The 24692-nt window shown below is 41.5% G+C and overlaps 1 protein-coding gene and 2 long non-coding RNA genes across 4 annotated transcripts; 2 read left to right on the top strand and 1 right to left on the bottom strand.

Moving 5' to 3' along the window:
- The first annotated feature begins 8951 nt into the window (after positions 1-8951).
- On the top strand, positions 8952-12886 carry LOC139071437 (uncharacterized). The gene is made up of 2 exons (XR_011521319.1): positions 8952-12200; positions 12421-12886. It is a non-coding gene; the product is annotated as an uncharacterized lncRNA (long non-coding RNA).
- Positions 12887-15668: 2782 nt separating this feature from the next.
- Positions 15669-17296, top strand: LOC139071541 (uncharacterized). Its single transcript, XR_011521391.1, has 2 exons — positions 15669-17024; positions 17111-17296. It is a non-coding gene; the product is annotated as an uncharacterized lncRNA (long non-coding RNA).
- Positions 17297-19875: 2579 nt separating this feature from the next.
- On the bottom strand, positions 19876-24400 carry LOC139071540 (uncharacterized). 2 transcript variants are annotated; one of them, XR_011521390.1, is made up of 5 exons: positions 23860-24397; positions 20616-20738; positions 20328-20545; positions 20139-20243; positions 19876-20054 (listed from the first exon to the last, which is right to left on the bottom strand). XR_011521390.1 is itself a non-coding variant. In XM_070554094.1 (5 exons), exons 2-5 carry the CDS (start codon positions 20623-20625, stop codon positions 20048-20050), a joined length of 312 nt encoding a protein of 103 aa, XP_070410195.1. In that variant the 5' UTR covers positions 20626-20738; positions 23860-24400; the 3' UTR covers positions 19876-20047. The 2 variants fall into 2 exon arrangements, 1 of the variants encoding a protein (XP_070410195.1); XM_070554094.1 differs by having other exon boundaries at positions 20139-20215; positions 23860-24400.
- Between the last annotated feature and the right edge of the window lie 292 nt (positions 24401-24692).

The raw sequence follows: 24692 nt of genomic DNA, 5'->3' as shown, positions 1-24692 counted from the left end.
TCGGCCATGCCCATATAGATAAATAAACAAACAAACAAGACAAACACAGTCAAACACACGGTCCATACACGTCTCTGTGCCCTCACACACCAAGCAAATGTCAGACTGAAGCGAAAGTGTGAAAACACTTAACCTAACGCTAAATCAGTGGAAAGAAAAAATAAGACCTAAAGCGTGTAATCAAATTAATCCAACAAAACTTCCCATAACTGCCGTTCTAAACTCATGTTGCGGTGTGATCTCTCCAATTAGAAATTAGGACAACCACTTTTACTATCAATTCAACCAAATAGTTTCAGGTTGTCCCTTACCTAAACTACCTGTCTTTCTTACCTTCTTTCTTTCTTTCTTTCTTTTTTAAGAACACTACTCGCACAAGAAATCCTAAGAATTAATTCACTACTTAAGGTTAATTCATAAATAACGAAACTGCAGTTACAGGTTTGTTTGTACATAGTATTGGTAATCAGCAGTTTTTTCCTTATCTCCACATCTAGAAGTGTGTTTCTATGCTACTTCTCCATCTATAACACAAGTTAGTATCATCCTTAAAGCATCTGAAATTAAGCTGCATTGCTAAATCAATAACGTGATTTGTGCTAAGAAATACTCCCCTATCCTCTTCCTTTTTCCAGTGGCGCTGAATGACAGATTTTAGATCAATTTAACGTTTTATTACTATTACGTTTCATTTAATTAATTTTGCTTTTTCTCTCTTATTTTTGTCTATTTATTTATTTATTTATGTTATTTACTTATTTATCATGCCATCCTGTGATGATAATCTTAAAGACTTTTTTTTAGCCAATTGTCGTCAAAAAGGCCAATTAAAAATATTATGTTAAAGATTTCACAGGATAAAAATGTGAACATAATTTTTATCGAATGAGGGGTACCATTATTCAATATTTTTGTAACATTATTTTCTACGTTAGAACTTACAGCTGATAGAAAAATATAGGATCAGCTAGGTTTGGCTAGATCTGTTGGGAAACTCAACGGAGCTGAAACAACACTGTTGTCTCGGATGAGATGTTCCATGAATCATTTAGTCAGCTGAATGCCAAATTATTCATTTAATGTTTATTTTTATGCAATGAATGGAATGGGATGGAACGTTACTATAAACTGTCCGGAAATTTGCGCATGTTTGCTCGAAGGAGAAAACTGTTGAAGCCTAAAGCGTTCTCCTAGACTTATAAATAGACACCGTTTCCTTAACCAATGAAAATAAGTGATGACGCTGATGTATTCCGTTTTGAAAAGAAAATAAGGCTTTACTGCATGTCCGCTGCAGCTGAGAATCCTAAGACAATAAAGATTATGTTGACGTCCAATGGTGAGTTGGGCTGAAATCCAGGTTACTAATCCTATTATTTATTTATTTATTGATATTATTATTATCTTCTTTTTTTTTTTAGGCTAACTTTCTCAGTTAACTATGTTCTACAGTAGTTTAGTAAATTTTCCACAGTTCTGACATTTCATCAATTCAACTGGTTGTTGCCAAAAAGCCTTGTTCATTACCTGACTGCAGCAAGCACTCTTTTACTGGGTGTAACCATAGGAAACAGTCTCTTTTGAGCCTCTCTTTGTAAGTCCAGGATGACCACCGTCATTGATTAAAGTTCACATGTTAGCACACATGCTCCCCCTTTTGTACTTTGTTTCATCAGCAGCAGGGCAAATAAGTTTCTGCCTCTTTGTCCATCTTGTAGTGCTCCCCGTCTTGATGTTATAAGTCACAGCTTTTGGTGAGGGCTTCCAGGTTTTCTTTGTATAGAAGTCAGACCCAAACATTCTTTGCAGCTGGTTGTGACAGGCCCACCTAGTAAAGTTCATGCCCGCCACAATGCACAGCAAACGTTTTCCTTAAATATGTTGATTGGGTTGAAATGACAGAACTTTCTCTTTTTACAAATCAAAATCAACGATGGTTTCTAATAATTAGTCGACTTTATTGACCCAAAGGTAAATCTAGACTACTTCCTATGCACAATTTGTTCTGAATCATCAAATCAGTTCTACACAGGTTTTAAACATTAGGCACAATCTATCCCAAATGCAAGATCCCTCCTTTCATTTTTATTTATCTATTTTTATTTTAGGAAAATAACTACCAGTTTTTAACTCAAAACAACCTGGTACAGTTTCTAGCCAGGTTACAGGAAATAATACTTAGTTTATCTGTTTTTTCATTATTCAGCGTCCCAAAATCCAGCCATTAACGTTAATGGTCCTTAAAGTTGAGGCAAGACAATTATTGGATTTTGTTTTATAGCAAGATTTAACAAATATTTTGTTTCTTGACTGATTATTTGTTAATTTTATGGTTTTCATAAAGATGATCCTGAGAAGTTCAGAGCTGCTTTTCGCAGCACCCTGTGCTATTTTTAGACTATGGGATTCTTGTGTGTAAAAGTGGGTGGAGTCAGGTCCCCAGGCTGAAACTCCAGTCATTCTCACTAGATCTGTCCGAGAGGAAGGATCTCCTGAATACCCTAACCAGGAGCCTTAAGGTACGTCCAAAACACTGAAAAATATCCTTTCTAAAGTCACAAATTGCTTAAAACTGCATGTTACACAGAAAAACAGAGAGAGCGAGGGAGTCCAGCTGACTCCACGGCCCATAATCAGACAAAATACTTCCTTTATAACCACAACCATGCAACTTTTGTATTTTAAAGGATTTACTTGTCATCACACTAACGATAAATTCTTTTTCCATTGTTTCCACAGTCTCTTGAACTAAATAACCGTCTAGCAAAAACATGGACCGCACCGTTTCTCAAGCAGCTGCTCCCTCTATTAAAAACTGAGTCATTTCAGGAGAAGATCCAGCGAAAGCAGCATTTACTTCTCATGCAAGAAGACACGCATTCACTCATTCACAAGGCACAGAGACATTCTTTGTTTGTCACAGTCTTTTTTTTTTTTTTAAAGTAAGTCAGTCCGTCACTTATTTATTCTCTCTCTCTCTATATATATATAATATTTTAAGCACAGAATTTATTTAACACTGCACTGGTTATTTTCAGAATTTAATGCTTACTATGCTTTTAAGCAGGCCTTATGTAACATTAGAGCAAATCCAATTGCAATTTTTTTGAGAGCGCTCTGAGGAATAGTTTATATATTTATTTTCTGCAGATCTGTTTTGATTTTACTGTTTAGCAGCTACCTGACTTTATGTATATGTATATCCATATATTTCTGAAATAAAGCTGTCATATACAACCTTACTTGCATTTCTTATTGTTTTTTTTTTCCTTTTTTATCTCCAGGCCACTTAACCCCCAGATCGGGGTCCCTCACATGCTGCCCCGCACACAAATGATTATCACGCTTGTACACTACATATGTATATATATGTATACACATATACATACATACACACATACATACACATATGTTACTTTAAAAACCTTTTATTTATTAACTTATGGTGTTCTGTTCAAAGACTGATCAGAACAGGGTTGCAGAATTTGAATTTTGCATAGCTCCAAACATTAATTTTAGCACTGCAGTGTAATTTACATATAAGAGTTGCAACTTTTTAAAGCTCTCATTTATCTTATTTATTTATTTTCTGGTACCGCATCAGGCCTTCACACACACACCCAGCGCTGTACACACACACGCACACACGGAGCTCCCAAAACTCTGCTCTGCATTCTGCACTCTCCTAGTGCTGCACTTTCAATCCAGAGCCGTAAGCAGCCTCTTGCTGCGCCTCACACACACAGGCTGAACTCAGCTTACACACACAGTGAAGCTTGTCTACAGCTGTGCCTTTTTCTCTCGATTCTGCAGCCTTCACTTCCCAAATCTTGCTCCAGTTACCTCTACTGTTAACATCTACCCCTTTTTCCTTCATCGCCTTTTCTGCTGACTTTCTCAATAAAACCTTATTTCTCGTGGCTTCAACTGGGCTGCTTGTCATATTTTAAACATTGCTCATTTTATGCAAAAACAGTTACCTTAGAACATTTTTCTCATCTCATACAAAAGGTCCTCGACCTTTAAAATCTAGGGAGCTCTCTTTAGCCTCCCCTGCCCTTAACCCGAACCAGGTCCTCGACCTGTGCTTTAGGGAGCTCTCTTTAGCCTCCCAGGGCCTCAACACAAACCAGGTCCTCGACCTGTGGACTTTTAGGGTTCCCACACCTATGGACTCTTCGCCAAGCTCTTATATAACCTCGTTATATTTCTATTCACTCGTCAGCAAATAGTGTGGTCAGCCACGACCTGGAAAATGGAATTTAGGGCTTCTCTAATAACCCTGGGCCTCCAACCCTTCTTCTGTACTATTTCCTTATCTCATTTATCATTAAACCATTGTAAAATCCTTATCTTATTTCACCATTAAACCATTACAAAAAAATCTCTTATTTTTCTGCACTTGTCTCCACTTTCTTCTCCAACTATTATTTTAGGACCACAGCTACTATGATTCTGGACACAAAGGCTTTGGATAAATCCAATGAGCAGTTTTTAGAAATAAGGTTCTGCTCACCTTGTTTTCCACCGCGGTGTTCTGTGCCAAGATCGTTCACTGGGTCGGTTGGTCAAATTGTCCTCCAAAAACTCCTTTTTCTTCAAAAAGAAAAAATCCTGTTCGTGACGCCAAATTTGTTGGTCTTTCTTCTGTTAGACCAAGCACGGGTACGGAGAAGATGGAGTTAAACACCTTTTGAGTTGGCAGAATGTGGAGACAAATGATCAGAAGTCCAGTCACTGTTTTCACCGCTCATGAGGGGGAGAGCCTTTGCAACATACAGCAGGTCCCGCGACCTGCTCCCGTCAGTTGCTTCGGACAGACTCTCGCCGTTCTGCTGAAACGGCTGATTTTTATTGAAGAGTACAGGAATGTAACATACGCAGTTTGCCATGTACATACGTCAATGATCATGACAGGTGAAAATAACAGCCTTGTTAGCAGACAGTTTAATACATCACTAGAACATGCATCCTTGAGATTACCAGGAACATCCTGATACATTCATGACAGGAGAAGATACATTCACTGGTACCGAGAGGCACTGAGTGGAGATGGAATGTGCACACTCCCTTCTCTGGTGCAGGAGAAGATATACAGCTATTAATCTTTGTGTAGAGGCCTTGAGCATCCTTGGTAACCGGTACAAGAAGAGACTGCAATGTCTCACTCCCTTTTGGAGTTCCTGCAGCTGTTTTTAGAGCTTGTGCAGGAGAGAAACACAGAGAGGCCTTTGATATTATGACATGATCCCATAATGAAAAGAGTAGCATGTAACAATGAATAATAAAAGAGCTTATATGAGAGTTACATATATTTTCACGGTCTATCGCCTGAATTTAAATATTACCCTGAAAACATCCTGAATTTTCTAACAGAACGTTGTTCACGAATACAATATCAGGATTGTCAGCTACAGAGTTTTGCATCCGACCGTTGTGGCCAGCATTGTGTTTTTTTCCTGTGTCATAAGGCTTGTGGACTTTCTCTGAAACAAATTCTGTCTAAATATCATAAAAATGTAGATAAAAATGATGCTATGGTTTATCATTTTGTTAAAAAATTTTCAAATTGCATCAAACGTCATGATGTATACTTCACACAGGTGAATTGTACTCTTGAAATGTTTAAAGAATGTCACGGACTGTGAAATTTGTTTTGAATAAAGTTTTATTGAACAAACAAGAGAGTTAAGGTGTAAAGCTGATCCATTTCTTCAAAGTGGGGACATTGCTCCAGCTTGGTGATAAAATGATATTTCTCCTCGGTTTTTTCTTTTTTTTTCTTCAAAACACCGTCTTCAGAATCCGGAAGCACAACCCCTCCGTTCCTGAGTTGCGTAATCTGACGTTTCGCTAGCGGATTGGACACGATAGATAAGGGTACATTTTTTTCTACTAGAGTTTTTAGGAAAGGAGTCCAACCCGTCGGTTCTGATTGTGGATGTTTTTTTAACGGGTTGCTGATGCTTTTAATAAAGTCAAGGATGTGTGATCCTTTCTGCACATCGCCTTTATATTTAAATTCCCCCGTCGGAGTCCAGTTTAATCGTGTCATTTTCAGCAGGTACTCGGCGTTTTTTCTTCAGCGTACAGGAAGATTCTGTAGCGTTTCATTAATGAGTGTGTCAGCCGCTGTTTCTACAGCTGACGTAGGCTCAGCCGTCACCGTGGGCGGTTCAGTGGGAGGTGCACTTTCGTGTAATCCGCTTCTCAACAACTTTAAATAACGCTGTAGCAGCGCATTGTATTTTTTAATTTTCTCATACGGCGTTAATCCCGTCTCCTGCATAATTAATTTCATTTCAGAGTCAAGATTCTCTTCAGCCACGTCCCGTATCGTAGGTTTAACAAGCTGACGTAATTGTTGGGGGGTCACCATAAACATTTTTTGAGAAGCCATCGTTTATTTCCTTATTAAGCCACCTATCAGTTCACCGATCAGAGGCGCAGCGGCTGCTAGTAGTATGGGTAGAAATCCGCCTTTCTGGCCAACTAAAAGCTTCTTTTTTTTTAAAAGGCTAGTTTTGTTATGAGTCAACTGTCTGAGCAATTCTTTGCTTTTAGACAACTTTTGAAATTGACGCGGCGACAGACGTATATTTCCTTTGATCACGTTTAAAGCTATCTCGCACAAAGCCTTGAGAACGTCCACGGAGCACCCTTTTAAAAACTCCTGACGTTGGCGAGGCTTCATACGTGACAAAGCACGTAGAATCTTGGCGTTGCGTTTTATCCGGGCTGACATGGCTCTGTTTTAGACAAATACACCGCTGTGAGCTGATCCGGAAGTAAACCCGTACGGAGACGGAAAGATTCTGGCGTTTCCGCTTTTAAATCCACAATTAAATAACCGTACGGTTCTGACGTAGCGTCTTGAAAACTCTCCATGAAATATCTTTTTTGGGTAGGATATATTTGATTTGCTAAAACATTGATTTGCAATTTGTCTCGAGGGTTTTTAAACAAAATCAAATAATTGGTGTTTAAGCTGATGGAACGACTATGTTTTCCTTGATGAAAAACATTTTGAGTGATTAAAATGACGCTCATATTTCTGTGATGTCTCAGCTGGGTAAATAATTTTAGCACTCCAGGATGGCTGGACGTTTGAGACATCATGTCATCCAAGATCACCAAGTGGTTTTGACCCGATGGAAATAAATCATCATCCTCGAATGAAAGCGGGAGACCTTGAACGAATCTAATACTTTTATTACAAAGATCATCATACATAGGTTGATAAGATGTAAAAAACCACACGATGTTTTTTGGCATTTCAGTTAAACATTGCATACAATTTTCCAAAATACTTTTTACAAAAAAGGTTTTTCCACAGCCTGACGGACCAGCTATTTGTACACTGAATGGAGATTTCAGTCTAGCGTCTGTTGGTCTCTCTTCCGTTAGACCAAGCACGGGTACGGAGTAGATGGAGTTAAACACCTTTTAAGTTGACAGAACGAGGAGACAAATGATCAGAAGTCCATTCACTGTTTCGCCGCTCATGAGGGGGAGAGCCTCTGCAGCAAGTCCCGCGACCTGCTCTTGCCAGATGCTTCGGACAGACTCTCGCCGTTCTACTGAAAACGGCTGATTTTTATTGAAGATTACAGGAATGTTACATACGCAGTTTGCCATGTACATATGTCAATGATCATGACAGGTGAAAATAACAGCCTTGTTAGCGGACAGTTTCCTTGAGATTACCAGGAACATCCTGATATATTCATGACAGGAGAAGATACATTCACTGGTACCGAGAGGCACTGAGTGGAGATGGAATGTGCACACTCCTTTCTCTTGTGCAGGAGAAGATACACAGCTATTAATCTTTGTGTGAAGGCCTTGAGTATCTGAGCGAGTTTCCATAGCATAGATAATAAAATGAGCTTATAAGGTAAATATATATATATATTGCCTTGTTAGGCAGGATCTAACATGTCACAAGAACTTGTAATTCTTAAGATAAGCAGAAACATCCTTGGTAACCTGGTACAAGAAGAGACTGCAATGTCTCACTCCCTTTTGGAGTTCCTGCAGCTGTTTTAAGAGCTTGTGCAGGAGAGAAACACAGAGAGACCTTTATATTATAACATGATCCCATAATGAAAAGAGTAGCATGTAAGAATGAATAATAAAAGAGCTTATATGAGAGTTACATATATTTTCAATCCCCCTTTTGAACTCTTTTAAGAGTTCAACAAAGATGTAGGAAATCAAAACAACAACACCAAATTTCATCAAAAAAAAAAAATCTAATAAGCAAAGTTTTAAAATACCAATACAAACAATCAATCAGATTACATTTCCTCATATTTCTAGCAGTAAACTAATACAAAAACATGATCATATTTTTGACTGAACATGTTACAACATGAATGGATCGCATGCAACTCCATATGAGGGCGAAAAACCCTAATTATCATATGTTTATAGGGAAAATTCCCCCATGTCCCCCCATTTGTCATATCTCAATTTTGGGGCGAACGCCTGTTGGCATAGAGTGTGCATGCCTAGGACATCAATGATCAACAAAAAATAAAAACAAAACAATCAAAAAATGCATAGAAATGAACTAGTGAAAGGGTCGTTACATTAATCACTGAACATTCTCACACTCTAACAACATCTTCTTCATCATGAGAGTCATCACTATCATCAGAGGGTTCCCCTCCCAAATAGATGTTAGGATTGGCTAGTAACAAGGGCATCTGGATAATTGGGTCAGCAGGTGGAGGGTGTAAAATATTACCCTTGTAAAATAAATGAGGGTGTTAAATACAACCCTTGTAGAATGTTCATAGGGTGGTTACTTCTTCCCCCTGTTGAGGACCCTTCACTGGCTCCAGGCAGCTGCAGGGGGTGATGATGTCATGATTCTCGTCCTGCAGGATGTGGTGGTAGCTTGGCATGCTACTGTAGTCAGCTACTTCTCTTCCTGGTTTTTTGGATCCTTTCTCTGGTTAGGCAGATGTCAGCTGCTTCTCTTCCAGGTTAGGCTCCTCCCGTCCAGCCGGACAGCGTGTGACGTCCTCTCCGTGATCCTGTATGGCTCGGTCCACCTCGGTTCCGTCCACTTCCTTTTGGTGACTTTTAGCAGGACCCAGACGCCTGGCACCGAAGACGAAGCCTCTTCGTGTGTGTAGTTTTGGTCCAATGAAGGCTTTCTCGGCTTGTGCAGTCCTTGATCTCGGCAGATAGTTGGTAGGAAGATTCACACTCCGGCCGGACCAGAAGTTCCCCGGACCGATCGCCTAGGGATTAGAGGTTATGCACAAAAATGTCCTAGCTCTTACTGACCCTAGCCTCTGATACCTTCAACATCAGACACATACAGTTACGAACAGCAAGCGCAATTAAAGGTACAGTGACATCACGACATGGACACACACAGACACACAAACACATACACATGCACATACACACACAGAGAGAGGGAGAGAGTAAGAATGTGTGTGGGAGAAAGAAATGAGTGGGATCCACTTCGCCACCAGCATCTCCACCTGTGTCACAGAGAAAAATTACAAAGAAATTAAAACACAAAGCAAACAACAATAATTCAATGAGTATAAATGATCAAACTAAAATATACAACCATGCATGGGTTTTATAACAGTTCCGGCAACACTGGAGAGGAAGCCTTGTATAATGAATTCTTAAGATGTCCTTCATCAATTAGAGGTTATAGCCAAATTGTTTCAGGATCCTGAAGTTGAATTGGTCAATTTACTCAGAATAGCCCAATGGCTTTGTTGATGTTTCTCAAGGCTCAGCCACGCCCATATAGATAAATAAACAAACAAACAAGACAAACACAGTCAAACACACGGTCCATACACGTCTCTGTGCCCTCACACACCAAGCAAATGTCAGACTGAAGCGAAAGTGTGAAAACACTTAACCTAACGCTAAATCAGTGGAAAGAAAAAAACAAGACCTAAAGCGTGTAATCAAATTAATCCAACAAAACTTCCCATAACTGCCGTTCTAAACTCATGTTGCGGTGTGATCTCTCCAATTTAGAAATTAGGACAACCACTTTTACTATCAATTCAACCAAATAGTTTCAGGTTGTCCCTTACCTAAACTACCTGTCTTTCTTACCTTCTTTCTTTCTTTCTTTCTTTCTTTTTTAGGAACACTACTCGCACAAGAAATCCTAAGAATTAATTCACTACTTAAGGTTAATTCATAAATAACGAAACTGCAGTTACAGGTTTGTTTGTGCATAGTATTGGTAATCAGCAGTTTTTTTTCCTTATCTCCACATCTAGAAGTGTGTTTCTGTGCTACTTCTCCATCTATAACACAAGTTAGTATCATCCTTAAAGCATCTGAAATTAAGCTGCATTGCTAAATCAATAACGTGATTTGTGCTAAGAAATACTCCCCTATCCTCTTCCTTTTTCCAGTGGCACTGAATGACAGATTTTAGATCAATTTAACGTTTTATGACTATTACGTTTCATTTAATTAATTTTGCTTTTTCTCTCTTATTTTTATCTATTTATTTATTTATGTTATTTATTTATTTATCATGCCATCCTGTGATGATAATCTTAAAGACTTTTTAGCCAATTGTCGTCAAAAAGGCCAATTAAAATATTATGTTAAAGATTTCACAAGATAAAAAATGTGTACATAATTTTTATCGAATGAGGGGTACCATTTATTCAATATCTTGTAACATTATTTACTACCTCACTATTGTCTCGGATGAGATGTTCCATGAATCATTTAGTCAGCTGAATGCCAAATTATTCATTTAATGTTTATTTTTATGCAATGAATGGAATGGGATGGAACGTTACTATAAACTGTCCGGAAATTTGCGCATGTTTGCTCGAAGGAGAGAACTGTTGAAGCCTAAAGCGTTCTCCTAGACTTATAAATAGACACCGTTTCCTTAACTAATGAAGATAAGTGATGACGCCGATGAATGACTTTTTGAAAAGAAAATAAGGCTTTACTGCATGTCCGCTGCAGCTGAGAATCCTAAGACAATAAAGATTATATTGACGTCCAATGATGAGTTGGGCTGAAATCCAGGTTACTAATCCTATTATTTATTTATTTATTGATATTATTATTATCTTTTTTTAGGCTAACTTTCTCAGTTAACTATGTTCTACAGTAGTTTAGTAAATTTTCCACAGTTCTGACATTTCATCAATTCAACTGGTTGTTGCCAAAAAGCCTTGTTCATTACCTGACTGCAGCAAGCACTCTTTTACTGGGTGTAACCATAGGAAACAGTCTCTTTTGAGCCTCTCTTTGTAAGTCCAGGATGACCACCGTCATTGATTAAAGTTCACATGTTAGCACACATGCTCCCCCTTTTGTACTTTGTTTCATCAGCAGCAGGGCAAATAAGTTTCTGCCTCTTTGTCCATCTTGTAGTGCTCCCCGTCTTGATGTTATAAGTCACAGTTTTTGGTGAGGGCTTCCAGGTTCTCTTTGTATAGAAGTCAGACCCAAACATTCTTTGCAGCTGGTTGTGACAGGCCCACCCAGTAAAGTTCATGCCCGCCACAATGCACAGCAAACGTTTTCCTTAAATATGTTGATTGAGTTGAAATGACAGAACTTTCTCTTTTACAAATCAAAATCAACGATGGTTTCTAATATTTAGTCGACTTTATTGACTCAAAAATAAATCTGAACTACTTCCTATGCACAATTTGTTCTGAATCATCAAATCAGTTCTACACAGGTTTTAAACATTAAGCACAATCTATCCCAAATGCAAGATCCCTCCTTTCATTTTTTATTTATCTATTTTATTTTGGGAAAATAACTACCAGTTTTTTACTCAAAACAGCCTAGTACAGTTTCTAGCCAGGTTACAGGAAATAATACTTAGTTTATCTGTTTTTTCATTATTCAGCATCTCAAAATCCAGCCATTAACGTTAATGGTTCTTAAAGTTGAGTTAAGACAATTATTGGATTTTGTTTTATAGCAAGATTTAACAAATATTTTATTTCCTTACTGATTATTTGTTAATTTTATGGTTTTCATAAAGATGATCCTGAGAGGTTCAGAGCTGCTTTTCGCAGCACCCTGTGCTATTTTTAGACTGCGGAACTCCTGTGTGTAAAAGTGGGTGGAGTCAGGTCCCCAGGCTGAAACTCCAGTCATTCTCACTAGATCTGTCCGAGAGGAAGGATCTCCTGAATACCCTAACCAGAAGCCTTAAGGTACGTCCAAAACACCGAAAAATATCCTTTCTAAAGTCACAAATTGCTTAAAACTGCATGTTACACAGAAAAACTGTGAGAGCGAGGGAGTCCAGCTGACTCCACGGCCCATAATCAGACAAAATACTTCCTTTATAACCACAACCATACAACTTTTGTATTTTAAAGGATTTTCTTGTCCTCACACTAACGATAAATTATTTTTCTATTGTTTCCACAGTCTCTCGAACTAAATAACCGTCTAGTAAAAACATGGACCGCACCCTGTTTCTCAAGCAGCTGCTCCCTCTATTAAAAACTGAGTCATTCAGAAGATCCAGCGAAAGCAGCTCATGCAAGAAGACACGCATCCACTCATTCACATGGCACAGACGACATTCTTTGTTTGTCACAGTCTTTTTTTTTTAAAGTAAGTCAGTTCGTCACTTATTTATTCTCTCTATATATATATATAATATTTTAAGCACAGAATTTATTTAACACTGCACTGGTTATTTTCAGAATTTAATGCTTACTATGCTTTTAAGCAGGCCTTATGTAACATTAGAGCAAATCCAATTGCAATTTTTTTTGAGAGCGCTCTGAGGAATAGTTTATATATTTATTTTCTGCAGATCTGTTTTGATTTTACTGTTTAGCAGCTATATGACTATATTTCTAAAATAAAGCTGTCATTTACATCCTTACTTGCGTTTCTTGGTGGTTTTTTCCCTTTTTTCATCTCCAGGTCACTTAACCCCCAGATCGGGGTCACTCACATGCTGCCCCACACACAAATGATTATCACGCTTCTACACTACATATGTATATATGTATACACATATACATACATACACACATACATATGCATATGTTACTTTAAAAACCTTTTATTTATTAACTTATGGTGTTCTGTTCAAAGACTGATCAGAACAGGGTTGCAGAATTTGAATTTTGCGTAGCTCCAAACATTAATTTTTAGCACTGCAGTGTAATTTACATATACGAGTTGCAACTTTTTAAAGCTCTTATTATCTTATTTATTTATTTTCTGGTACCGCATCAGGCCTTCACACACACACCCAGCGCTGTACACTCACACACACACACACACGGAGCTCCCAAAACTCTGCTCTGCATTCTGCACTCTCCTAGTGCTGCACTTTCAATCCAGAGCCGTAAGCAGCCTCTTGCTGCGCCTCACACACACAGGCTGAACTCAGCTTACACACACAGTGAAGCTTGTCTACAGCTGTGCCTTTTTTCTCTCGATTCTGCAGCCTTCACTTCCCAAATCTTTCTCCAGTTACCTCTACTGTTAACATCTACCCCTTTTTTCTTCATCGCCTCTTCCGCTGACTTTCTCAATAAAACCTTATTTCTCGTGGCTTCAACTGGGCTGCTTGTCATATTTAAACATTGCTCATTTTATGCAAAAACAGCCAAAAGCACGCAGAAATAGCCAAAAGCACTGCTCTCTTCACACAGAAGCAGTCAAAACATTTATCATCTTATGCAAAAACAGTTACCTCAGAACATTTTTCTCATCTCATGCAAAAGGTCCTTGACCTTAAAAATCCAGGGAGCTCTCTTTAGCCTCCCCTTCCCTTAACATAAAAACCAGGTCCTTGACCTTTAAATCCAGGGAGCTCTCTTTAGCCTCCCCTTCCCTTAACACAAAAACCAGGTCCTCGACCTGTGGACTTTTAGGGTTCCCACACCTATGGATCCAGCCAAGCTTTATATAACCTCGTTATATATTCTATCCGCTCGTCAGCAAATAGTGTGGTCAGCCACGACCTGGAAATGGAACTTTAGGGCTCCTCAGCCCTGGGTCACCATCCCTTCATCTGTACTATTTCCTTTTCTCATTTACTCATTAAACCATTACAAAAAATCCTCATTTCATTTCACCACTAAACCATTACAAAAAAAATCTCTTATTCTCCTGCACTTGTCTCCACTTTCTTCTCCAACTATTATTTTAGGACCACAGCTACTATGATTCTGGACACAAATGCTTTGGATAAATCCAATGAGCAGATTTTAGATAATAGGCTCTGCTCACCTTGTTTTCCACCGCGGTGTTCTGTGCCAAGATCGTTCGCTGGGTCAGTGGGTCGAATCATCCTCCAAAAACTCCTTTTTCTTCAAAAAGAAAAAATCCTGTTCGTGACGCCAAATTTGTTGGTCTCTCTTCCGTTAGACCAAGCACGGGTACGGAGTAGATGGAGTTAAACACCTTTTAAGTTGACAGAACGAGGAGACAAATGATCAGAAGTCCATTCACTGTTTCGCCGCTCATGAGGGGGAGAGCCTCTGCAGCAAGTCCCGCGACCTGCTCTTGCCAGATGCTTCGGACAGACTCTCGCCGTTCTACTGAAAACGGCTGATTTTTATTGAAGATTACAGGAATGTTACATACGCAGTTTGCCATGTACATATGTCAATGATCATGACAGGTGAAAATAACAGCCTTGTTAGCGGACAGTTTCCTTGAGATTACCAGGAACATCCTGATATATTCATGACAGGAGAAGATACATTCACTGGTACCGAGAGGCACTGAGTGGAGATGGAATGTGCACACTCCTTTCTCTTGTGCAGGAGAAGATACACAGCTATTAATCTTTGTGTGAAGGCCTTGAGTATCTGAGCGAGTTTCCATAGCATAGATAATAAAATGAGCTTATAAGGTAAATATATATATATATTGCCTTGTTAGGCAGGATCTAACATGTCACAAGAACTTGTAATTCTTAAGATAAGCAGAAACATCCTTGGTAACCTGGTACAAGAAGAGACTGCAATGTCTCACTCCCTTTTGGAGTTCCTGCAGCTGTTTTAAGAGCTTGTGCAGGAGAGAAACACAGAGAGACCTTTATATTATAACATGATCCCATAATGAAAAGAGTAGCATGTAAGAATGAATAATAAAAGAGCTTATATGAGAGTTACATATATTTTCACGTCAAAATCAGTTTCCATTTTTAATACCCAAATGGTTCTGTACTGCCGTCAGCAAATAACCTCCGCTTATCAAAAATCACACGAAACCTTTTCACAAATGAAACATTCGAGAGAGTGAGGCCTTTTTTATCCCTCTTGACGATCTCCTGCCGAGTTTGCAAAAATCTTCCCCTTTCTCCAGCCACGTACCCCTCAACCAGCAGCGCTAAGCTGTCAAAATTGATGTGATCAGATGAAATGAATGACTGTGTGATACCCTTAGCCTTTAGCACCACCTGCTGGTGGTCCCGGGTTTTGTAAGCATACGTTTTTGGACCGGATGAAGCAAATTCCGTGATGGAATCGCCGTGCAGTTCATCGGTTAAATCCCCCAGCAGCGGTCCTGTTGGTAAAACACACTCATTCTCTTTGACAGAATAAATTATAGAATCTGTATCGTAATAAATGACGCGATTTCCCAGTTTGTTCAACGCATTTAATAATTTCAGTCTGGCATAAGCATAGACTGTACATATACTGGACAAACGGATTCCATTGGCTTCAATAACACGTTTGTTGTCTATAATGGGAGGTGGCCACCACCGCCATTTTGACCGTGTCACAGGTTCCGTCCAGCCCAGACAATTCCATAAAAGGGAAGAGAGGAGGCGCTGAGGGTGTGGCTGTAAGGCTGGGCTCGAGTGACGACACCCAGGCGAACTAGCTACGAGCTAACCTGAAGCTAACCCTGGCTAACCCAAAGCTAAAGCGGAGGTGGGAGCCGAGCTAACGGATGTAGCCACCTAGCTTCAACCCAACCGGAGCTAACTGGAACACCCATCGACCTGAACCTTACACGGAGTTTAGGTGGAGGTTTTCTGCGCCTGTTCGTGAGAAGTACCTGTATTAAAAAAGTTTTAAATCGGTAAGTTTATAATTTATTTCCGTAATGAAAACATTTTGCTTTGAGCAAGTTTTCAGTACAGTTTTTTTCGGCGCTATCACTCCTGAGTCGCACCAGCCATTAAATGTATCATGAATAAGAGAAAATATATTTAAGTCGTATTTTGGGGGGACATTTTATTATCTTTCTTACAAAATCTGAGACCAAGCATTTCACATTGCAACACAAGCACCGGTAACCATAACAGAATGAACAACAGCCAGCAGAGGAGAGGATGGCGGTGTTTCAAACCCTCCCGGCCGGCGAGGACGGCTCATTCCTGGGCTGGAGCCGGCCCTCAGCACCCCGCCACAGGCTCTAACAGATGCTGGCGGTGTTTGAAACCCTCCCAGCGGGACAGGGGAACTCATTCTTGTGTGGGTCGGAGTCGGCCCGCAGCAGCGTGGTGTAGCCTACATATTTTGTTATATAAGTCGCTCCGGAGTATAAGTAGCAGGACCTGCCAGAAAATGTAAAAAAGTGCGAGTTATAGTCCGGAAAATATTGCAGTTATTAGTATTCGAGCTAAATTAGCAGCGTAAATACATTTCATATATTTCCAAAATGTTATACTTGTTTGTATCTTGTACAGCCAACTAGTCTTTATTCTGGACTCAGTACAATTTACCAAAAGTAAAGAGACATTCTACAGATGAAGTAAGCACAAGATAACTTACTGGAAGACACGGAATTATCATCAGAACCAGAACAAGAGAGCCTGATAACAGTCGTGAAAATAACAGTTAAAAAAAAAGTATGTATGTATAATAGAAATAAAAATATATTAGAATTAGTGTAACTCACTGTGATCCAAACAATAAATCAGCCATAGCTGATTAGTAAATATGACATGAGGTCTTGGAGTTTTTAATTTTCATTTTTTTCTTAGATCTGTTTAAATGTCACCATGGCAGCATGTGTGTCTCCAACATCAGCTACACAAAGCAGCAAGTGTAAGTTTCACATACCTGTCTCACCACTTCATGTATGGTTTTGTACTTTAAACAATTATGACAAACCTGTTATTTTTTCTCCATAGCCATTTGGATCATTGGAGACAGCTGAGTGAGGCGTGGTGCCCAGAGAGCTGCAGAGACAACCTTGGCCTCCCTGACGTCTGTGTCTCCTGGTTCGGTTGGGGTGGACCATCGACATACATACATGTGCCGACACTTTGCGCCCTGTTTTATAAAATGTAGTGTTAAAAATAAATGTTTTTGCTCAATTACTGGAATTTCTTTGGTTAAGACAAAAGTGAGGAATAATCATTTACAAGTTATTTGTACAACAGGCCCATTTTAAATCCCAACAGTTTCTTAGCAGACAATAGAAATGTGTTCTTTACTAACTTTACTTGGTTTAAAACTCTTACTAAAATAGTGCCGTATTGCAAAACCCAATCATACTTGTTATGTAAACATTAGCTTTGTAGATATTTTTTACAGATATGTATTTGTGTGCAACAAATCCAAACTTAAATAGTTTGTCATTCTTTATTGAAAAACAACAAAATACAGTTATACAGAAGTGTGGGAAAATGATAATGTGAAAGTATTGCTATTTAAATGTAATCCTATTTATCTTTAAAAAGAAAAACTCTAAAAATGTCCTGTACAGCATCATGACAGAAGAATGGTGGTCTGTCTGTCAGAATGTGCTGAACAGATTTGCTCTTTGAGGAGGAGTGTCATGTTTGGAGGAAGGTACTTAACCCAAGACATGCAGAATACAACACTGACCAAAAACTGATGGAAAAAATGATTTATTTATAAGGAGGAACTTAAGGTGCACAGATAAGTCTGTGGTTGGAACTGCAACAACAGCTCAGCATCTGGAGGAGGGAGAACACAGGTGAGCTTAGGTTCTGGTTTCAAAATCCATTGTAGGCAGGCAGAGGTGTTCAGCAGACTTACTGTGGTGGGTGTATGGGTTGGCTGGAGGAGGGAGAGGTAGAGAGCCGGGGGAAGCGCAGGAGAGGGAGCAGAGGTGGAGAGAAGCGGGGCGTCCTGGTGGATGGGGCAACGGGTGAGATGAGAGGTGGGTTATGGAGGGTGGTGATAAGGTCTGTGTGTTGAATATCCAAATCCTGGAGTAGAGGTCAGTATCCAATGAGGTCGACAGGAATCCTGAAGAATGGTAAATCCAATATAAGAGCAAAAACACTACGAAATAACATTAATCCTAGGAACACTAGAGGTAACACGAGTGGCTGGTTACTACCAAAACTGAGGCAATCTTCTGGCGTCAAATTGTGTCCTCCATCCACCTTAAATAGGAAAGCACCCCGCTGATTGCTGATCAGGAACGGCTGGGGTGGAGTCACCAGAACCATGAAGAACGTGTCTCCAGAGACAACTCGGGTCCTGGTACCGATCAGGAAAGCGGACCTTATCACCCAGAGCTGCCAGGTCATGCTCAAAGCCTTCATGTTCACGCTGCAGAGCCTGAACGCTGGCCAGGTGGTGGCCGTAGTTGTCTGTGTTCAGGGCCTGGTTCTTCTCCTCGATCCACTCTTTGGTCTCATCAGCGTCTCTGAGAAGACATCAGAACTCCGTCTGAGTGTGGGTCCAAACTCTACTGACCCGTAAGCGGCGCATAAGTGTGCGGGGTACCTGTGGAAGCGCTACACCTCATGGGCGCTGCCCAGCATGTTGCAGCGAGCGCCAGCGGTTGTTCAGCTCCTGGAGAGAAACCAAACCCAGTGAGATGAAGGTGGACGCCAGCGGGCTGGACGCCGGACGAGGAAACCTGGAGACGGATCGCTCAGACAGGAAGGGAAGAGCTTCCTCTTACCTTGATGGAATTAAGTTAGCCGTCGTCTGAACGCCCAACCGTACGGTCTGAGGTCAAAGGTCACAGGAAACACACACCAGTCAGCAGTCATACAGATGCATAAAGATAACTGTAGCCATGGCAACCAGCTGACATGTCCCCACTTTCACCAGCACCTGGTGCCTGCCGGGTCACCTGAATTCCTGTGTGATTTCAGCACGGTCGGCCGTGACTGCGGCCATCAGAGGTGACCTCTGATCAGCTGAATGAACTCACCTTCTAGGGTGACGCCGTGTTACCCCGGGTTTCCACGGGAGCCGTCAGCAGCACGTTACTGCAGCAGTACGTCTTGCTCGCGTAAGCTGCTGCTTGGCCCTTCCCACGAGACGCGAAGCAGCAGGGGAGCAGCTGTCACCGACCGAGCACGAAGTCACTCGAGTGACTTCGTCAGTAAACACAACAACAAGCAGGACAAAACTACAACATGGTTTGTGTTTTATGTTCTGTCCGTTTTATAATCGCCAATACGGACCTGAAAAACAAAGGAGACCGCTAGCTAGGTGATAACTTCTCACGGGGCCGCTCAGTTAGTAACCTTTTTTAAAAGTAAAGCAACCGGAAGGCAGTACGTTCTTTATTCTGAAAATCTCGGTAGCTTCTCAATTTCCGCGTCCGATTTCCTGTCTTTCCTTCCCTAAAAATGTCGAACTTGACCCGTTTCAGAGGCGTCGCGCGTAGAAAATAGAACGGGCGCGTAAGGGCCGCGACATGCTGCTCCTGAGACGTGGCCGACTCGCGCTGCTGACGGCTCCGGTGGAAAAGGTTCTGTTGACCACAGCGGTTCCTATCAGCAGCTATGACGTGCTGCTGCAGTAACATGCTGCTGACGACTCCTGTGGAAAGCCGGGGTTAGAGTCGGCTTCATCCTGTAAACAAACAAATGAGTGGTAACAAAAACACCACGTCTGGTTCTGGTGGAGGCGGAGGACAACACGCACCTTTCCAGGAGCAGAACCCAGATGTTCTCGTTGCTACAAACAGAGACGAGCAGAGTTAACAAACCAGGAAGTGAGAGGGACCAGCTGCTGCAGACAGGTGACGCTCACCTGAGCCTGAACCATAGGAGCCTCCTCAGCCATCAGACCTTCTGACTCCAGTTCAGATGCCACCTTGTTGATGTCCCTCAGGCGGGACTCGTTGGCCTTCAGGTCCTGCAGGACAAAAGCACCTGCTGATTATCACCTGAGCTGATCTGACAGCTGCTGCTGGAAGACGGAGAGGAGGAAAAGTCCGACCTTCTGGAAGTCGTCAAACTTCTTCTGCAAGACCTCGACCTGCTCCAGGTCCGACCCGTCTCTCCATCCTCATTCAGCTAAAGACGCGAGTTCAAGTAAAACAACCTAAAGTCACACAAACACAAAGCAGGTGTGGAGATGTTCGCTCTGAGCTGGAGGTCGTTCCTCGGCTGTGAAGGGCACACGAACCTTGTTGGTGCTGTTGAGCAGCGTGAGGATGTCGCCCTTCTTCATGGTGACCTCTCCAGGACTCTTCTCCTGGTAGTCGTACAGAGCCAGAACCAGCTCCTTCCCGGTCTCATCATCAGTTGGAGCCACTTGTTGCTGTTGGGTTAACAGGTCTGGTGTTAGAACGTGGTGGATAAGAATGTTCTGACGGGCCGAGGGTTCTGAACCAGCGAAGTGACCTGGACCCAAACAAAGTGAGCCAGAACCTGCAGACACCTCAGAAACATGTCAGGACCAGACCTGCTCTACCTTCCTCCATTATGGTCTCTCCTTTCTGGGTGACAGCCTTGATGCGAGGTTCATGACCTGTGATCTCAGCCTGCAGAGCCTCGTGCTTCTTCAGCAGGTTCTGGACACCAATCAGGTCCTTCCCTGAGGACACATGTTAGCATAGCATAGCATAGTTTATTTATATAGCACATTTAAAATGCAGCATGGGAGCTGCCCAAAGTGCTGCACAGGCTAAAACAAAACACACCCATTACAAGGAGCTAAAACTAAGGATAAAATCTCAATTAAAAGCAGAGAAAACATGAATAATAAGAACACATTAAAACAATGACACAATAAAACACTAAAACGAGTCACTGTCTAAAAGCCAAAGTGTAAAAGTGGGTCTTTAAACGAGATTTAAAAACCGCCAGAGATGGAGCCTGCCGAACTCCAATGGGCAATGAGTTCCATAGCTTTGGGGCAGCATGGACAAATGCTCGTTCACCCCGCGATTTGAGCCTCATCCGCGGCGTGTGCAGCAGCAATAGGTCAGCCGACCTCAACGAGCGGGTGGGCACATATGGAGTGAGAAGGGCAGAGAGGTAGGAAGGTGCCAGGTCACTGAGCGCTTTAAAAACAAAAGTCAGTAACTTAAACTGCACTCTGAAAATGACAGGGAGCCAGTGAAGATGTGCCAGGACAGGTGTAATGTGGCTACGTCGGTGTGTACCCGTCAAGAACCTGGCAGCAGCATTCTGAACAACCTGCAGCCGATTCAGGGCAGAGTCCGGAACACCAACGAGGAGGGCGTTTGCATAGTCCAGGCGAGAGGTAATGAATGCATGAATGACTGACTCCAAATGCCTCCGTTTCAGGATTCGTCTGAGGTGAGTAAGGCGGCGAAGCTGATAAAAACACGACCTCACTACAGAGTTTATCTGTGGGGCCATTGTGAGTCCAGCATCCAGCTTGACCCCGAGACTCGTCACACACTGTTTGGGGTTAAGGGTTAAAAGGTCACAAACAGGGTGAGAGCCATGGTGGTTGCGGGGGTCAAAAACAATAAACTCAGACTTCTTTTCATTCAGTTTTAAGAAGTTGGATGCCAGCCAGCCCTTCACGTCATCCATACATGCAGCCAATTTCGAGCCCGCATTTTTCTCGTCCATTTCCACGTATAGCTGACAGTCATCTGCGTAGATGTGGTAGCTCAGGCCATGCTGATTCAGGATATTGCCCAGAGGCAGAAGGTAGATTGAAAACAGCAATGGCCCAAGAACGGAACCTTGCGGCACCCCCCAAGGCAGTGGAAGACTGGAGGATGCACAGTCACCAATCTGTACAGAGATGGTACGGTTTGATAGGTAGGAGCGGAACCATTTAAGCGCCACCCCCGTCACCCCAACCCAAGACCCAAGCCGATTCAGTAAAATTTGGTGATCGACCGTATCAAAAGCCGCTGAAAGGTCCAGCTGGAGCAGCAGTACCCTAGACCCAGAGTCAGATGCCACCAGAATGTCATTTAGCACCCTAACCAAAGCAGACTCTGTGCTATGGTTTGGTCTAAAAGCTGACTGAAATACATCCAGCAACGAGTTGCTATTCATATGGGCAGAGATCTGGCCATGCACAATTTTCTCAAGGACCTTCGAGAGAAACGGGACTTTCGATATCGGGCGAAAGTTCTCATAAGTGGAGGGATCCAAACCAGGTTTTTTCAATATCGGCTGAACAACCGCATCTTTAAAAACCTTAGGGAACACTCCAGTGCTGAGGCTAATGTTAAAAATGTTCATGAGTGCCGGGCTCAGCGCAGACACCGAGTCACGTACCAATTTAGCTGGGAGGCAGTCCACCGAAGAGCCAGCTGGCTTCATGGAGCTAATCAGTTTCATCAAGTCAGCAAGCTGAACTGGAGCAAAGTCTGAGAAGGCAGGTGGATCCGGCGGTTCCACATGGATAGTGTGTATTTGAGGCTGGAGGCTAAGCCTAATACCAAGGATCTTGTTGAGGAAAAAGCTCTGTAGCTCTGTGCATAAAGCAACAGTGGGATTTAGACCATCAGACTCATTTAACAGTAGCAGGGAGTTAACTGTTAGAGTTCAGCATTATGCAGTAGACAGACAGACCAGTTTAACCCAGGGGTTTCTTTCTTCTACAATCTGCTCTTTAACTGTATTATTTCCTGCTATTTCAGCTGTTAACTTTATTTTTTCTCTAAGTGTTTTTCTCCCCAGAAGAAGCTACAATGATGTTCTGCTGAGCTGTGGTGGCCTCATGGAGGGGGCCATCGTCTAGCACACTGCTGCTAACCACTTAATCATTCTCCCTCTCCTGATAATAACATTTTACTTTCTTTGATGTTGGATGTGCTACTACTAGTTTACCCGTTTAATTATAGATTCACTAGGATAAATACAATAAAGTTTATCTCTCGCCAAATAGAATATTTACTAAGAAATCACAATGTAACGTGTGTGTGTGTGTGTAAAAGCCATGCGTAGTGTTTATTTATAAAGCATATGTTGTTGGATTTTATCCAGAATCAAGACTTTGAAAATATATAGTTTAATTACAGTTTGATTTATTTGACATCTGTATAATGTTTATTATTTTGTTTTTTCCCCCTAAATACCTAACGTTTTAGTTAACATGAATATTAGTCATTCATCACAATACATGAAGTTACACATTTTAAATTTTAATAGGGGAAGACTGCAGGAGGGAGCAGTAAAATACAGGGGGTCCCCTGCAAAAACTAAATTTACGAGTCTGATGAAACTTGCTGGTATTCCCACTGCTTCTTCGGTAAACAGCGCCAACAAAAACAAAGAAACTTGGGATCTTGTCGGCGTGGCAGTGGGATTTAAGGGAAACGCTGTATGCCCTATAGACTTCTCAACGAGCTGCAGTATTTCTCCGGTCAGATCTGTCTCCGAGTTCCACGAGCGGTCAGCCCGCAGCAGCGAGGCGCCGCATCGATCAGCCTGCCCGGCCTGACCGCTGGGGATTACCGGATGAAAGAATAGAGCACAGAAGTGTCCCCCCAAGCGGCGCGCCCCGTCATATTTCAACCCATTTTTATCTTAAATGCACTGGGTTTTACCCTATTACCCATTTAAATATGCCCTATTAATTATTTTACCGTATTTTACATTTAAATTTCATGGTTAAACAGTACATGCTACATGTTAAACTGATAGTTAGCTAGCTACTTCGGTAAACTCAGCTAGTTTAAAGGCAGCAGTGACATAAAATACAAATATAGATTTTAACTTACCGAAAAAAATGAAGTGGAGACTCCTTGGACGCTCTATTAGTGCAATTAATACCACAGCAAGTCATTTTGTCCAACAATTGCACCAATATTATCCAAAACAGAATTCACAAGCACAGAGACTCAAAATCCCGACACAGTTTCCAGGAGAGACCGAGGCTGTACTGAGGCCTTTCCACGGAGCTAGCTCTGTGGTCACGTGGGTCTGAGGCGGCGGTCACGTGTGTCGGATGCTCATTAATTATACAGAATTTTAGGCTTTCAATACACTTAAACAGAAGAGTGAGAAAAAAATTCACCCCCCTCAGAGTTGTCATGAGTATAAACTAGATAATTTAGACAAAAAACCATTTTTTGAACCAGGCTGTAAACATGTTTATTTCTGCTGTGAAAATGGCATTTTTAACATGGGAGTCAATGAGGATTTGCTCGCTTCTGGTACCAGCCCCCAGCGGATGAGGGTGGAACTGCAATTTTTCTTACTTCCGGGTTGGGACCATTTTCTGAGCGGCATTGTGGGGGCTTGGGCATAAGTTGTGGTGAAAGCAGCTATAAATATGTTGTTGCTTCTGCCAGGAGTCGTTAGGCATTTTTCTGTCAAACTGTGCTGCACCAGAACGGCTCCTGAAGTGACAAAGCTGAAGAATTTAACTTTGTGTTTCCCTGAAAACAGAATGTCAAAAAATTCATCAGGTTTTTGAACAAATGTGGTTTGTACAAGATCATCTCTTTGGCCAAACTTTCCCCAGAGTGAATTGAGACATAATTTTGAAATGGCACGCTTAGCAGGATTGTGCTGAATCTTAGACTCATCTAATTGTATTCCCTGATGAAGT

Source organism: Nothobranchius furzeri, chromosome 8 (assembly GCF_043380555.1).
Source record: "Nothobranchius furzeri strain GRZ-AD chromosome 8, NfurGRZ-RIMD1, whole genome shotgun sequence".
Classification (NCBI taxonomy): domain Eukaryota; kingdom Metazoa; phylum Chordata; class Actinopteri; order Cyprinodontiformes; family Nothobranchiidae; genus Nothobranchius; species Nothobranchius furzeri.
The sequence above is the reverse complement of the archived record's forward strand: the minus strand, read 5'-3'. Positions and strand labels throughout refer to the sequence as shown.